This window comes from Labrus mixtus, chromosome 18 (genome assembly GCF_963584025.1).
Source record: "Labrus mixtus chromosome 18, fLabMix1.1, whole genome shotgun sequence".
In the NCBI taxonomy this organism is placed as follows: domain Eukaryota; kingdom Metazoa; phylum Chordata; class Actinopteri; order Labriformes; family Labridae; genus Labrus; species Labrus mixtus.
The window spans coordinates 4,115,153-4,131,182 of record NC_083629.1 but is presented as its reverse complement, the minus strand read 5'-3'; the positions used below and the strand labels follow the sequence as shown (position 1 = coordinate 4,131,182).

Here is a 16,030-nt window from a genome sequence, read left to right as displayed (position 1 = left end):
AATAATGTATAAATAATTAAATAAATGCATCAATAAATATATAAATATATCTATATATATATATATATATATTGTTACATTATTATTATACATTATTGTATGCATTTCTCCCAACATTTATTTATTTATACTTTAGTCATTTTTTGTCCCTCATACACATGGTCTCATCATGCAAGCTAGTAAGACAAAAAACTACAACTCCCAGAAACCCCCCGAAGCACACACTTCCGTTTCACGGTTACCAGGGGAGACGAAGGGAAGCTTATGCGAGCTGCAGTCTACCATAAACGTCACATTTAAACAGGTTTTCTTTTTGCTAACAATGTAAACCCTCATTATAGTCGGCATTTTATTGTACAAGGTTACATTAAACTATAACTGTCCTCGTTATTTGGTTGCCGTGTCGTGTTTGGTAGATAACTAGCTAAGCTAACGGTACAGGCTAAAAAGTTAGCTTACTCTACATATCACTTAAGGTTTATGTCTCCTGGTGTGAACAAATATGACAACGCCATAAGCAGTTCATTTCGGATCGTTAGAAGTCTGTAATCAGGATGTATATCTACCTCAGCAAGAAGGTAAGTGCCTGACACCCTCAGGTACATCTCTTCAGACATACAGCGTGGGTAAACAGTCTTCCGTGTCTTATAGATTGCTATCCCCAACAATGTCCATCTGAAATGTGTCTCCTGGAACAAAGATCAAGGCTTCATTGCCTGTGGTGGAGACGATGGCCTCCTCAAAGTGCTCAAACTTGAAACTCAGACAGGTGAGTACAGAGGATACACTGTCTCATACACTCTCGCATGTTTTAACTTAAAGGTTTTAACTTAAACATTGTTGAAGTTTTAAAAATGATCTCTTTTACTTTTTTACTTCTCTGTTGTAAGATGATGCCAAACTTAAAGGCCTTGCTGCACCCAGTAATCTGTCGATGAACCAGACTCTAGAGGGGCACAGTGGTAAGTGACTTGCAGCAGTTTTCATGGATATTATTAATGCACACGTTAGACATGCTTTTAAGATTGATAAAAACAGGAAAATGATCTGACACTTCATTCTTACAACACATGCAGGAGCAGTGCAGGTGGTCACCTGGAACGAACAGTATGAAAAGCTGACAACCAGCGACCAGAACGGACTCATCATTGTATGGATGCTCTACAAAGGTGATTTCTGCTTCTTACTATACAAGTTGCCCTGTGGTAAACTTGGCTTTTAAGGTTGTGATTGTTTCCCCCCGTCCTGAAGGTGCATGGTACGAGGAGATGATCAACAACCGGAACAAGTCCGTTGTGAGAAGCATGAGTTGGAACGCTGATGGTCAGAAGATCTGCATAGTGTATGAAGATGGAGCAGTCATCGTAGGATCTGTTGACGGTATAAACAGATTTATACTGTGATTAGTAAAAATCTAATGAATGGCAATTAATCACAATATATTTTTCAGACCAGATTTAGAATAAACTAACTAATGCTCCATTATCAAGGATCGCTTTGTTCACGTACACGGGGAATGAGTACGAACGCGTACAGAAAGATTAATGCGTTTTTTTCTTTTTTAGGAAACCGGATTTGGGGAAAGGAGCTAAAGGGAAATCAGCTCGCTCATGTGGCGTGGTCGCCAGACAGCAAGATCCTTCTCTTCGGCATGGCCAATGGGGAAGTCCAAATCTATGACAACCAAGGAAACTTTATAGTGAGTGCAAAGGCTGAAGTAAATAAAAATGAGAGTCCAGCTACAGAAGCATACAGCTTCTTGACTCATAGTATAAAGTTTTATAAATAAATAATGCAGATTTTATTTGAAGTCGAAGGCTTTCAGGGAAACCTTTAGTAAAGCTTTACATGGACGATTATCCCATTAGTGATCCAGAAATAAAAGTGGATTCAGAAAAGTAAGCCCTTAACCGTACGACTTGAAAAATTCCTGCCTTTTCCTATCGACTTTTAGTGAAATACAAAAAGGCACTGTGGTAGAAAATGCATGTTTGGAGTGGGAAGTTAAAAAGGCTGCTTATACAACTTTTAATATATTCTATTTTCTCACTTTAACTGATGACATGTAAACATTTGCTGTCTTTGTATCATCCCTGTTGTGTCTTAGATGAAAATGTCCATCAGCTGTCTCACCAATGCGACGGGAGCTGTCAGTATCGCAGGTATCCACTGGTACGCAGGAAGTGGGGGTTACGTTGAACCCGACTGTCCGTGTCTGGCTATCTGTTTCGACAATGGAAGATGTCAGATCATGCGCTATGAGAATGATGAAAGTAAGGGGGGAAGAATTCAAAGTCTTCAGTATTTTCTCCTGGTAACACTTCAATGAGATATTTACCAATGGATGTGCTTTCCTTCAGACCCAGTGTGTTTTGACACTCAGATGAATGTGGTCAGCATCCAGTGGAATCATTGTGGCAGTGTTCTGGCAGTGGCGGGATCCCTCAGAGCCTCAAATATGGATAAAGAATATAATGCTGTGCAGTTCTACACACCATTTGGAGAGGTGAGGGTGGAGATTGTGTTGCTGTGCCATTCTACATTTTTGCACAATTAAAAAAAGCATTGCATTGAGTCCTGAGAGCCAACACACATTTTTTTACATGAGACACTTTTTGTTTTCAATCAGCATCTGAGAACTCTCAAAGTTCTCGGGAAGCAGATGACGGGAGTTGCCTGGGAGGGAGGAGGGCTACGTATTGGTCTGGCTGTAGACTCATTCATCTACTTTGCCAACATAAGACCAGACTATAAGGTAAATATCAACACTTGTTGCTTTGTTTGAAACAAAGATGGTATTTTCACACATGCACAAAACTCCTTAAGATTTCCCAAAATACTCAGATTGAGCTGCATCATGTGTGAAAGCAAATGATCCCCAGCTCCTGCAGCCACATGTGGATGTGTACTTGGTGTCCTTAGGCTGGACACTAAACCCTAAGTTGCTCCCCCTGCCTGATTAATTAATATTGATGGACACTTTACATAGCAGCCTCTACCATCAGTGTGTGAATGTGTAGGTGTGACCTGCGGTGTAAAAGCACTTTGAGTAGTCAGAAGACTAGAAAAGAAATAAACAAGCTCCAGTTCATTTGCCATTTACCATTCCTCTCAGCATCCCTTGAAAACTCAAGATTTAACAATGATAGTTTCCAATGCAGTTTCAAATGTCTACAAAACACTGAAATAAATGACACATTTCCAGTGCCTATAAATCAATAAATATTTCCTATGTATTTACAATAACATGAATACTTTGAGGAAGCCGTTATTTCACTTTGGCTCAAAAGAAAAAATCATATTTGTTGAGTTGTTTGTTTGAATGAAGCCATACTTCTTTGATTTAGAGTTCATACTAAAGATGTGAATCTCACTCGTTCCTTTATGTCTCTTTGAACAGTGGGGGTATTGCTGCAGCACCGTGGTGTACGCCTACACAAAGCCAGAGCGACAGGAGTACTGTGTGGTTTTCTGGGACACCAAAAACAATGAGAAGTTTGTCAAATATGTCAAGAGCTTGATGTCCATCACGACCTCAGGGGATTTCTGCATCCTAGCTAGCAAAGCAGATGACACCCAGCCTCAGGTACAAGATATAATCTGACTCCTGCCTACAATGGTAAACGATATATACTGTATATAATAGTGGCTTGATCAAATATATACAAGATAGAAGATACATAGTCAGTGTTATTGATTAAAGATCTCAGTAAATTCTCTGATCACCTTACCTTACAGGAGGATACTGAGTTAGAGTCTGCAAGTCCTGCAAGGGTAATATACAAAGTAAAACCACAAACTCAAAACGATGAGTATTTGTTTTTGTAAAGAATTGTAAACTGACCTTTGGAATAATTATGCACTTTTTTTGTGTTCACCAGTATGTCCTGATACTGTGCAACTCTATTGGCACTCCTCTGGACTCAAAGTACATCGACATCGGTAAGTTTATATAGTGTGAAGAAATAAATACATACATATTATTCTTGTGATTTCCATTGATTTAGATTCTTAAAAAAATTATTTGAGATTTTAGTATATACTAAACAATCTATGCTGCCTGCAAGCTTTCTCACAGTGTGCATACACAGCTTTTTATACCTTTATTGTAGAGGCAGGACAGCTGATATAGAGTCAGAAATCAGGGTCAGTGACAGAGGGGAATGACATGTAGGAAAGGAGCCCCATGTCAGATCTACAATCTGGGCCGCCCGCTTTAAGGACTACAACCTCTGAACTTGGTTGTTATATTGGTAACAATGTAGCTGTGGGTTGATCAAAGTCCTACTTTGCGTTTTGCAACCTGTTAACAACAAGGACATCTTTCATTGGCCCACAGCATCCAACAGCAAACAGACACTGAACAGGTCTTAATATCTCACAGCTATTCAGCGTTCTGTCTCTTCTTGACAGGGTCAAATGTTCACTGAGGAGCAGATCATTTCTGAGTCAGAAGTGAAAGTCTCAGTGGGCTGGTTGTGCTTCAGGTATCTCATCTAGGTAAATAATAAAAAGAGAGAGAGAGTTAGAGTGAGTCTCTCGTGGCCTCATTAGGCTTTTTTTGCAGGCTAGTGTATCTGAATACTCTGTTTTCATGGAAGTTTGAGTGTATTTAAGTTTAGTAAAAGTGCCCTTTGGTTTGTCGCTTGCTGTTTTGAAGCACCAAGTACAGCACTCAGTCGCCATCTTGGTTTTAAGGACCTTGCAGTGACCATATTTCGAGTAGTGAGAGTAAGTTATTAGCTACTGCTATCGCTGATTTATTTTAAGGGTTCACGCAGACTACACTAATTCTGTGATATCAATTGGGATGCTAATTCGGCTAGCCAAACAGGCCTTGTACTAAACATAGATTACTTACTGTATGAAATAACAGCTGACCCCTCACTGAGTATCTTTCAGTAAAACCGAACCAGGACAATAAAACGAGACATGTATGCATTTGATTGAGTTGGTCACGTACAACATAATGATCCGGTTGCTTCTCTACTTTGTCAGATCCACTGTTTGTCACCATGACCAAAACCCATGTGATTGCTGCATCTAAAGAGGCGTTCTACCTGTGGCAGTACAGAGTGGCAAAAAAGTTGACTGCCCTGGAGATCAACCAAGTGACCAGAACTAAGAAGGAGGGAAGAGAGAGGTGAGTTTGTCTTTGAAATTCAAAAACACAAACACACATTTACAGTAACTGGAGCTTCTTTAAACTGGATGTCACAAGGACTGAAAAAAAACAAAAAAAAAAAACAGGTAGTGGACAGGGGAAAAAATGAAACACCCAAATCAGAGCTGACCATGGAAATTTACATGGAGGCAAGATAACCACAAGGCTGGATTCAGAGAGTCCTTGGGTTTACTGGCTCGCTGCTCCAGTGGAGGGTGTTGGTACTCTCAGTGCTATGAAAAGGATTTGTTCATCTTATCCAAATGCCACTGAGGCGCTAGACAGGCTGGGCAAGGCCAAATGTCCTGCCAGGACTATCCTAGCACCTGGACCACAGTTCACCTCAGGGTAAAGGACAACTGTTTGTCTGTCTGGCTGTCCCTCATTTATTCTCACTTCCTTTCCAGGGTTTATCACATTGACATCAATCCTTCTGGAGCCGGTGACAGTGGTCCAGATTTTACAAAAGCCTTCACAGTAAGAGACATTTTGTTCCTCTGAAGTTACACGACTTTACAAGGATAAGAAACTGTTTGTATCACAAACTTAGCTCTCTGAGAAAACCTCTGAATCATTTTATATTAAAACTTTGGCATTATGTAAGAGTTAATTCCATCATATTTGGACTTGATACTAGTTTTGTCCTATGTTATTAGAAAAAGCAAGTTGAAGTCCCACCTTTTTAATGTTGCCCTTTCTCTTTTAAATTTATCAAATGGCCACTCAAGATTTCTGTTTGCATAACCCTGCAGGGGCGTGTGCTTATGTGTGGCCAGTGGTGGCATGGGCCCTCTTGGAATCTGATTGGCCACACCAGGTGTCACCCCAAATTCAAAGCTATGATTGGCTTTTTAGAGGCAGGGGACATAAATACAAATTAACCCTTCTGACTGTTTTCAACAGGCTAATTGTCATAATAGTTGTTTATAAATACTTTTCTATCTCTATAAAAAAAATCAAAGTAAAAACTTGTGCACACTGTCAAACTTGCAATCGACTTCAATGTCAATTAATTTTTTTGAAAGTAAGACAGTGTACAAGAGTTTGCATGCAATTTTCCGAGTACTTAAAATTGTGACTTTGCACATACATCTTTGTTTTTGAGTCCCTAAAGAATCAAGCAAAGAAGATTTATATGTTTCCAAATTATGTTACGTACAAGTACAAATCGTATGTGGGGATAGAAAGGGTACAAAAATTGAATTGATTTGCATGCATGTGCCCACAAACGTCATGCCACCCCTGCATAAGTCAGTGCACCAGGTGGGCCACCTCAGTTTAAAAAAAAGTCTGGAGACCCCCCTGTAACCCTGCAAACACTGATCTATGATTTAAACAACTCAATAAGTAAAGCATTCTGTCTTTTTGAGGTTAAAGGCTAATGATTTGGTCTTCATTTACACCAAGTTATTGATTTGTTGATGATGTCATTAGATTACTTTAGTTGAGGTTTTGATTTGATGAAGTCAAGCAGGTGATTGGGGGAAGCTGCTGTTTGCAGATTCATGTTTAGATTGAACTAAAATTAATCCACTTCACCCTGGAGCAGAATGAACATAACTTAATGCATACAGAGTGAGTTGTACAGATGTTTGAGATATAATCTGAATATACGGAAAGGATCCAATTAACAACATATGCATACAATAATATGAGTTATGATTGAATTTGAGTAAGTAGCTCACAGAGAAAAACAGTAAATGAAAATAAAGTTTTTATTCACTACAGATTAACTGTATGGGGTCCCATGTATGTTTCTGTTCTTTTTCAGGCAACTAGAGATCCCATTTGTTGTATTACAGCAACAGATAAGACTCTGATTGTGGTAAGTGCATCCCTGTTTGCACCTTATATTTCAATATTGAAAGTCAAAGTCTTTGAGTGTTTGGTTGTATGTTTGCAGGGCCGTGAGTCTGGCACCGTCCACAGATACAGCCTCCCAAATGTGGTTCTCATCAACAAATACACGTTGAACAACAGGGCCTACTATCTGTCCTTAAACTGCAACTCCAGGCAAGCATTTTTTTATTTGGGTGTGACGCAGATGAAATGTGCTCTACAGATGAGATCTGTTGTTGACCAGCTCAATCATTGTTCACATTGAGTATAGCTTATATTCACAGCGCTGTTACATAAGTGAAATGATTATATTCTGTAGTCGTCTGGCTGTTATCGACATCTCGGGCGTCCTGACTCTGTTGGACCTGGAGGTTCGTGCCTCCGCAGATGACGGCGCAGGAAGCCAGGCATCGGCGGGAGATCCATCCAAGTTTGAACGCAAGGATGTGTGGGACATGAAGTGGGCGAATGACAATCCTGATCTGTTTGCCATGATGGAGAAGACAAGGATGTATGTTTTCAGGAACCTGGACCCAGAGGTAAGTGCTCAGCTGTTTTTTTTGTGGTGGTCAACTACATTGTCCCGTTGTCTATAATGTATTGTGTTCTCTTAAAACCAGGAACCAATTCAAACATCTGGATACATCTGCAACTTTGAGGACCTGGAAATCAAATCTGTCCTGCTAGATGAAATCATGAAGGTACAAAAAATAAATTATTTTCTAACATGGTACTAGCAAGTTAGTAATTAGCCGTTTTCAGACTGCTTTTCATGACTGCCGTATCTAAGCTGAGCTGTCACCACGTCTTTGTACATTCATATTGATTCTGGGACGATGTAATAATCTTCTCCAAGTCTGTAAATTAAAATTTTAGTTTCTGCCTTGAGGAAGCACGATGCAGCAGGAGCTCACCATACACACACACAGTCAGGCATGCACGCACACACAGCACTGTGTTCCCCCGGCTGGCTCGCCTCTGTTACTATTACAGAAGACATTAAAGAGAGGGTTTCACTTCGTCCCCCCATTACACCTCGGCGACATTCAGACTAAAGCTGAAATTTCTCAGGACTTGCTGTAAATATATCGGGGCTTGAAACGGCAGTCAGAATAGGGCTCGCAAATTCACTTCACTTTAGTGTTAACATGCATCAGGAGAGACTTTTATTACAAGTTGAACTTTGTTTCACTTTAAAAAAAAGCTGAAAGGCGCAGTTTGTAAGTGCTGAGTTAATTAGATGTTCAGTAATTATTCTCTCGCTGGGCAGGATCCAGAGAGGCCGAATAAAGACAACCTCATCAACTTTGAGATCCGCTCCCTAAGAGACAGCCGTGCTCTGATTGAGAAAGTGGGGATTGAAGATGCCTCACAGTTCATTGAAGACAATCCACACCCAAGACTCTGGTAAATATAACATTGATGTTGTAATCACAAGTAGACTGAGTGATAGAAAGAAAAACATCATATACTGGAAACAGGAGCTTTTCTACATACTGCATGTCAAGAATCAAGCAAAAAGTTGAAGTTTGAAAGAGGGAAAGGTGGCTGTGACCTGAAGGATTAATGAGCTGTGGTTATTGGACATCTCCTGCATAAGAAGACAGAACACCAAGTGAAATGGACTTCTCTAAATTGTGTATAGATGTGTGGTCATTTGGTAGCAGCAGTAGTTTTTGGGGGGTTTGGAAAATGTCTTGTCATTTCTTAGCATTGTTATGTAATTGTTTCTCCACAGGTTCTTTGTTTATGTAAATGTTTTTCCGTGGCCTTGGTGTCACATGCAAACTCTTCTTTTAGACATTCTCTTCTTGGGCAAACTTTAACATTGTATCAACTCATTTGATTTTTGATTTTTGTAGTTATAGTGACACAAAGTAACATAATCACTTTTTAAACAACATTCCCTTTGTTGTCTTGTGTTGGATATAAAAGAAAAACAAAACAGCTTTGCACCAACCTGTAGCTGCTGTCACTACATAATTTTTTACACCCGAGCCCTGCTGAAGTGGGAGGATGAGAGCAGAGATTTGAGAGATTTACAGTTTTTTTCGAAGCAGCAGTGTGATCACAGTAGCTTATGTGTGTTCTCTGGCTGCTGTGTCAGTTCTTGCAGCGTCCCTCAAAATCTGGCAACATCAAAAAGTTGCCTTCCTGTCTCTTGAGTCAGCTCCAATCTGACTTGAGGATTGCACTCAATTCATACTAATGTAGCCACAAAATCACTGAGTTGACACAGATGGATTGATTACAGACATTCATATAGTGAACACCACTTTCACACTGATGTGCAGTGACTTTGCAGCGTTAATTATGTCTTTGTGATCCACCTCCTACAGCTATATTCCAGTTTAATTCTCTATTAGTCGTTTTATAGTGGGTGTAATAATATATGCATGAACATGAATGACATGTAGCCCCACTGGTGGGAGTAGCTAACATGACATTTTTCCTCACTGTGACCCTGTCAGGCGTCTGCTGGCTGAGGCAGCCCTCCAGAAATTGGATCTAAAGACAGCTGAGCAAGCATTCGTCCGCTGCAAAGACTACCAGGGCATCGAGTTTGTCAAGCGCCTGGGAAACCTGCAGAATGAGCCCATGAAACAGGCGGAGGTGGCAGCTTACTTTGGCAGCTTTGAGGAAGCAGAGCGGATGTACCTGGATATGGATCGCAGGTAGGCATTTTGGATGGTGGCATTACAAAAAAAAATTTTACTAATTAATTTAGTCCCCTGTTTTGCTTTTGGTCGGTTTTTCATGTTGGTGTTTTTTTCTTATGCCACCGGTGGATGTTGTGTTCTTCTTCTAGGGACCTTGCCATCAGCCTCAGGATCAAGCTGGGAGACTGGTTTCGGGTTCTCCAGCTGCTCAAATCTGGCTCTGGCGGCTGTGATGATTCTCTGCAGGACCAGGCGTACAATGCAATTGGAGACTACTTTGCTGACAGACAGAAATGGTTCTGAAATGTCCTTTCTCTTGTCTTTCTCTTGTTAATTAGATCAATGCATAAGTACAGAAACGCATGAGTACTAGAAGTCTGTTTGTTGTATGCTATTAATAAGTTATCTGTTCTGTGGAAATAAATCATAATTAAAGTGGCAAAGAGCTTTAGCAAACTAATAATACACATTTTAATTTACCATAGGGTATATTAAGTGTTTCTCTAAATTCAGACGATATGCTGTAAGTTCCTAAATTGTATGGAAAGAAAAATGTAGCAGTTTCCCTACAATGTTTTAACCATGAATATTTTCTGTTTAAAGGGTGAACGCAGAGCAGTACTACCATCAGGGTCACAATCAGGAGAGGCTGGCAGAGTGTTTCTACATGTTAGAGGACTACCCTGGCCTTGAAAAACTGGCCGCTGGGCTGCCAGAGAATCATAAACTTTTACCGGTGAGCCGGGTGTTCAGCTCTGACCAGAAGTATCTTTGTGCTTCATGTTTTAGCTCCACGTTACTAATCTCCATCTCTATGTTGCAGGAGATTGGACAGATGTTTGCCACTGTGGGCATGTGCGAGCAGGCCGTGAACGCCTACCTGAAGTGCAACCAACCCAAAGCTGCAGTCGACACCTGTGTCCATCTGAACCAGGTGAGAGGCAGACAAGAAGCCCTGTGGCGCCACACTCTCACAGTGACACTGTGTGATCTCTTGATTAAACTCACATTCTGACACAGCCACTGTGGCACCCGCTGTCCTCCCACTCCCATCCTCTTCCTGAGCGATATTTAGCCCGAGGGTGTGAATTCTGCTCTCACACTGTATTCTTCCAACGTAAATATTTTAACCATGGGTTAAAAGAGTAGTTGATCATTTGAATTTTGCTCGGGTTTACACTCTTAGAGTTCAAGTTATGTAGTCTGCAGCTGAGCGAAAGATATGTAACAACAGCTGGATGTAGTTCAAACAATGTTCTCTTAAATTGTGCAGGGATCTATGTTGTTACTCCAAAAGGAGAAGCTGTTAGCTGACATACCTTCCTCTCTTCTCTGCAGTTTCTCCTGCTGCGTTAATGCTGTGCTTTAGACATTGAAATGAACAGGCTGTCACTGAACTGTTTCCTCTTAGTCCTATTGTGGCTCATCCCTCGAACGTCTGAAAATTACAGTGTATTGTCACGTTATCTAGCTGTGCTTCATGTGATTTTTTTCAAAGAGGTTTTAAATACTTGCAGTCAAAAAGTGACTTCAGTTAAAGGGACATTCAGTACATTTAAAGCCATGCTGAATTTTTTATATTTTGGTTCTATTTGTTTAATGAATCCAAACTTTGTAATCGCTCCAGTAGATCGCATGAGCTGTTAGTACAATGCATACAATAGAGGCAGTTATTTGAAGCATCTCAGGACATTTTTGAAATGATTCCCTACAGAGATAAACATCATTTTAATAAAGTATTTTTTTAAAACTATAAACATCTGTTACATTGCTCTCTTCAAAGCCACCAGAATGCAGAAATAAAAGCATTCATTTTACCTTACAGGAAAAGAGAGTTGTTAGTCTACCCCTGTTCTGATACACTCTGTGTTATTATTATGATTTTGATGCTTCAAATGTCTGTTCAAACCCAACACAATATGTGTACAACACAGAATAGCAGAATAATTAAACCTAGTTAGGTGGCAGTTCCAAGGAGCCCCCCTGTTTTATGAAATAAATTCAGTTTCTTGTCAATGGAAGCTGTTGGCTTTGAACAGATCAATATGACAGCTTTTTAAAATAACGGTTTTGATGCCTTTTTAACCATTAAATTATTACTCTGTAGGGAATGCGTAATGTGTCAGAGACTTAGAATAACATTTGTACACATTGAGCTGCAAAGCCACAGCAAAGTTAGTGGAAATACTGCAGCTATCACTGCCTGACTGCTAATGCTAACTTCTGTCCTGAAGCATTTCCAAAACACTTTGCACCTGTAACTCATAGGAGGCTCACATACCAGAAAAATACCAGGGATACCCCTAAATTCTGATTTAAAATGAAAGCTTAATGAAAGTCCATGTTGCCGAACGCCCTGACATGTATGATTATTTCAGATTAATTTGACAAACTTAACTTTTAAGGAGTTTCTTGAAAGAAGTGTTCTTGCTCTTGAATAAATGTTGGCATTTTCTTACAGTGGAACAAAGCGGTGGAACTTGCCAGAACACACAACATGAAGGAGATCAAATCTCTTCTTTCCAAATATGCTTCACATCTCCTTGAGAAGAATAACATTTTAGAGGCGGTGGAACTGTATCGAAAAGCTCACCACTTTCTTGATGCAGCTAAACTCATGTTCAAGGTAAGCTCATGTGTTCTTGCTCATCACTCTGAAGTTACTGCATTTAAAAATGTGTGCTTCTGTTGTGTTTTATTTTTGTATACAAACTGAATGCAACTGAAATGAACAAGTGATTGTTTGTATTTTTAACTTTCAGTGTGACACATCGGCACCTTTTGCCGGTTTTATCATTAAAGTAGAGGCAAATCACACCTAGGATCTCGCCACAGGCCATTTTTCTTGTGTCATTTAGCAACTAAGCATTTGATTTTAGGCTTGATGTGATGTGATCATGTTTCTGTGGGCTCCTCACATGGGACTTGTGTCCGCTGTTACAGATAGCTGAATCAGAGGCAGAGAAAAGAACTCGACCGCTGCGTGTGAAGAAGCTCTTTGTGCTGGCAGCACTTCTTGTGGAGGATTACCACAAGCAGGTGAAGACGTCACAGCAGAGCAAAGCAAAGGGGAAGAAGTCTGAGGTAATAAATGACAGCATACTGTTATACTCCCTGTAGATAGCAAGAGTCAAGAATACATTCTAAATATATATATAGGTATCAAATACTTTAAAACTTGAGCCTATATTTATCTTCATTTTTTTTTTTTTTTTTTTTTACAATAGGCAACGTCTGCACTTGCTGGGCTACTCGAGGAAGATGCGACCTCTCCAGATAACCGTTTCGTCGACAATGCTTGGCGCGGAGCAGAAGCCTATCATTTCTTTTTGCTGGCTCAGAGGCAGCTTTATGAAGGCTACATGGAGAAGGCCATGCGCACAGGTAATACATCACATGATGACACTACACCATATATAATTATTAATATAATTGATATGCAGAGTTGGGAGTTGAGATCATTTGCTAAAATTAAGTTTATATTGTAAACTCTCTTTAAACATGGTTACTTTGTAATTTCATCCTCTAGATGATGAAGGAAATATCATCAGTTACTGTCTGAGGTTATTTTTTTGAGGTTGTCTCTCCACACATGAAGTGGACATTATTCTCATATTGAAGCATCAACATTGGTTTAATAAATATGACAAAGTATAATAATATAGAATATGTTGATATCATCTTTTTATTGGGACTAATAAGAGTTCTTCTTCAACACGTCTCTTTGGAGATCATTTAGATATTGCCCAACGTGGCTCCAAAACAGTAAATAAGAACCACAAATAGAATCCAAAACCAGCACCTACATGTTCCCGATCACTCTGGGTTTATACAAAATTGAAGAAGTAAAAATGAACTCTCATATTCTACATGATACTGACTGTAAGAATTTACTTTGCATAGACTTGAGACTCTAGATTTGCATTTTCCTACAATTTAAAAAAAACAAAAACATAGTGAGCGTACAACTCTTTACTGATTTCCTCCATTTTTATTTGAAGCCCTTCACCTGCGCGAGTACGAGGACATCATCCCAGCGGTGGAGATCTACTCTCTGCTCGCCCTTTGCACCGCCACTAACCGGGCCTTCGGTACATGCTCGCAAGCTTTCATCAAGCTGGAGTCCCTAGAGAGTCTGGACCCTGACCAGCGGCAGTCTTATGAGGATCTGGCTCTGGAGATCTTCACCAAATACAACCCGAAGGACACCCGCCCAGTGGAGCGGGAAAGGTCATCAGAGGGGTGAGAGCACCAATGAGTTTCACACTTTCACATTATTTAAAGTGTTTCCAGAAATGTGGATGAGGGAAGAAGATGTAAAGATGGTCAGGGTACAGTAGGCTTAAAGCTGTAGAGACATGGACCAGGAACATGACGTGTATGCTTTCATCATATTATTCCACACTCATTCTTTTTCCCCTCTCTTTAGGTCGGAGGGAAAACTACCCACATGCATCGTGACAGGTCTGCAGATTCAGGAGTACCAGTTCTGGATGTGCAGCACATGTAAACACTGCGCTCTAGAGCAGGAGGTCAGCAAATACAACTTCTGCCCACTGTGTCACGATCAGATATCATGATGCCCAAACGATTAGGTAAACTTATCATATAGAGAGAAAAACACTTTTATAAGATGTGTAATGTTCTTCAGCTAACATGTATGTTTTTAAAAAAAAAATTGAAATTGCTTGTTAGTGAAAAACAGCTTCAGTATAAGTCGCCTCAATTTTATGCTTAGTTTTGTGTGACTGCTTTGTTAACTATTTTTATATGGAAGTAAACGCTGAATAAAATGGGACACAAATACAACATTTCAAAATGTTTTTTTTTTAAATTGTATTTCCTCTTTACATTTTCAACATTATGTATTCACCAGTTTGAATCGCGTCCAATCACTGATTTGTATCCATAGACGGCAGCTCATGTTGAAAGAAAAATGCACCAAAGTACCACCAAGTGCTTTTTTTTAGTTTGGTCATCAACACAACACAGAAAATAACTTTAGATTGAAAGTAAAACCCTATTCTCATGGGTTTCTTGTCGTCTGTACTGAAGTTGCTCTAACCTGCCTCTACTGCCATCTACTGTCAGAAAACTGCACCAGTGTTTGGCTACAGCAGCATGAACAGTCACTGCATGAAATCCAGTAATATGACAAAATATTAATTGAATTATATCAACAATTCAATCCACTCAATTTAAAAAGTACATAAAAATGTAAGTAAGTTAAGTGCTGCACAGTGAATACAAATCTGAAATATAACTAGGGTTGCACAGATGAATGCATACCGGTCCTGTTGACAGACATCGGCCCATCTGCAAATATGAAAAAATGAACCAATGTCAGTAGCCGAGGTTTATCTGTCAATTTAATGTTGGCATCTAATACACCGAACTTCTGATTTAAAGGAGAGGTTTTTATTGGGTAGAGGATGTCATCTGTTGGGACAAACTATGATCTCACTTGGTGGTCAAACATGAGAGAAAACGTTGGCACTGTGGGAGTCTTACACCAAAAGAAGTTGTGAAAAAAAACAAAGGCATGGGCAATCAGCTGAATTGCTATTTTAAACATCGGTATCAGCCCTGAGTTTCACAATCAGGGCATCTCTGAATAAAACCCCTACAAAAAACACATTAGAAGACTGCAAAAAAATCTAATCAACTTTATTTATATAGCACTTTAGAGATAACACAGTTGATCCAAAGTGCTTTAAAACATTCACAAAACCACAGGAAGAAAAAGAATGAAACAAACAGAAAGAGAAGAGAAAATCAGGAGTGATGAAAAGATCTAAAATATGAGTTATCGTTTCAATAAAATGAGGAGTAATAATAATGAAGACTTCAGAAGGGAAGGCTGTGCTGGTTTAGTTATGGAAGGAGATGATCTTAGATTTCTGGAAGTGAACTATGGGGTTAGGAGTTTAGTGATGTAGGAGGGTAAACTATTTAGTGCTTGTAGACAGACAAGGTTTTCAAAATGAATTCTGCAGCTAACAGGCAGTCAGTGTAGGGAGGAAAGAAAGGGAGTGATGTGATCCCTCTTTTTTGACCTTGTGAAATCTTGTGCTGCTGTGTTTCTGCACCAGCTGGAGCTGAGATGAACAGGAATGAGTTGCAGTAATCAAGGCATGGAGATATAAAAACAAGTATGGATGAGTTTTTTCCTGGTCAGATGTACAAATAAATCACTGGGGGTGGGGGGGAATATGTTACATCAATTGATGTGACTTATTAGTCTGGCGCTAAGAAAAATATAGCCACAAAGTGATACTAAATCTTCACTAGCTCTCCTGCACACTCTTGCTTACCCTTGCTGCATGGACATCAGATTCTGCATTAAAATAACGTGCATAATTTAAAA

General features: G+C 39.7%; 1 protein-coding gene across 1 annotated transcript; it reads left to right on the top strand.

Annotated features, from left to right (window-relative positions):
• The first annotated feature begins 220 nt into the window (after positions 1–220).
• Positions 221–14,497, top strand: wdr35 (WD repeat domain 35). Its single transcript, XM_061062279.1, has 28 exons — positions 221–578; positions 652–769; positions 891–962; positions 1,077–1,169; positions 1,252–1,380; positions 1,566–1,699; positions 2,108–2,273; positions 2,361–2,506; positions 2,630–2,755; positions 3,401–3,586; positions 3,739–3,774; positions 3,882–3,942; positions 4,999–5,143; positions 5,572–5,641; positions 6,936–6,989; positions 7,068–7,177; positions 7,323–7,542; positions 7,624–7,704; positions 8,274–8,410; positions 9,475–9,678; positions 9,813–9,959; positions 10,267–10,399; positions 10,487–10,597; positions 12,125–12,289; positions 12,607–12,747; positions 12,891–13,047; positions 13,665–13,905; positions 14,093–14,497. Exons 1-28 carry the CDS (start codon positions 555–557, stop codon positions 14,241–14,243), a joined length of 3,558 nt encoding a protein of 1,185 aa, XP_060918262.1. The 5' UTR covers positions 221–554; the 3' UTR covers positions 14,244–14,497.
• Positions 14,498–16,030: the final 1,533 nt, after the last annotated feature.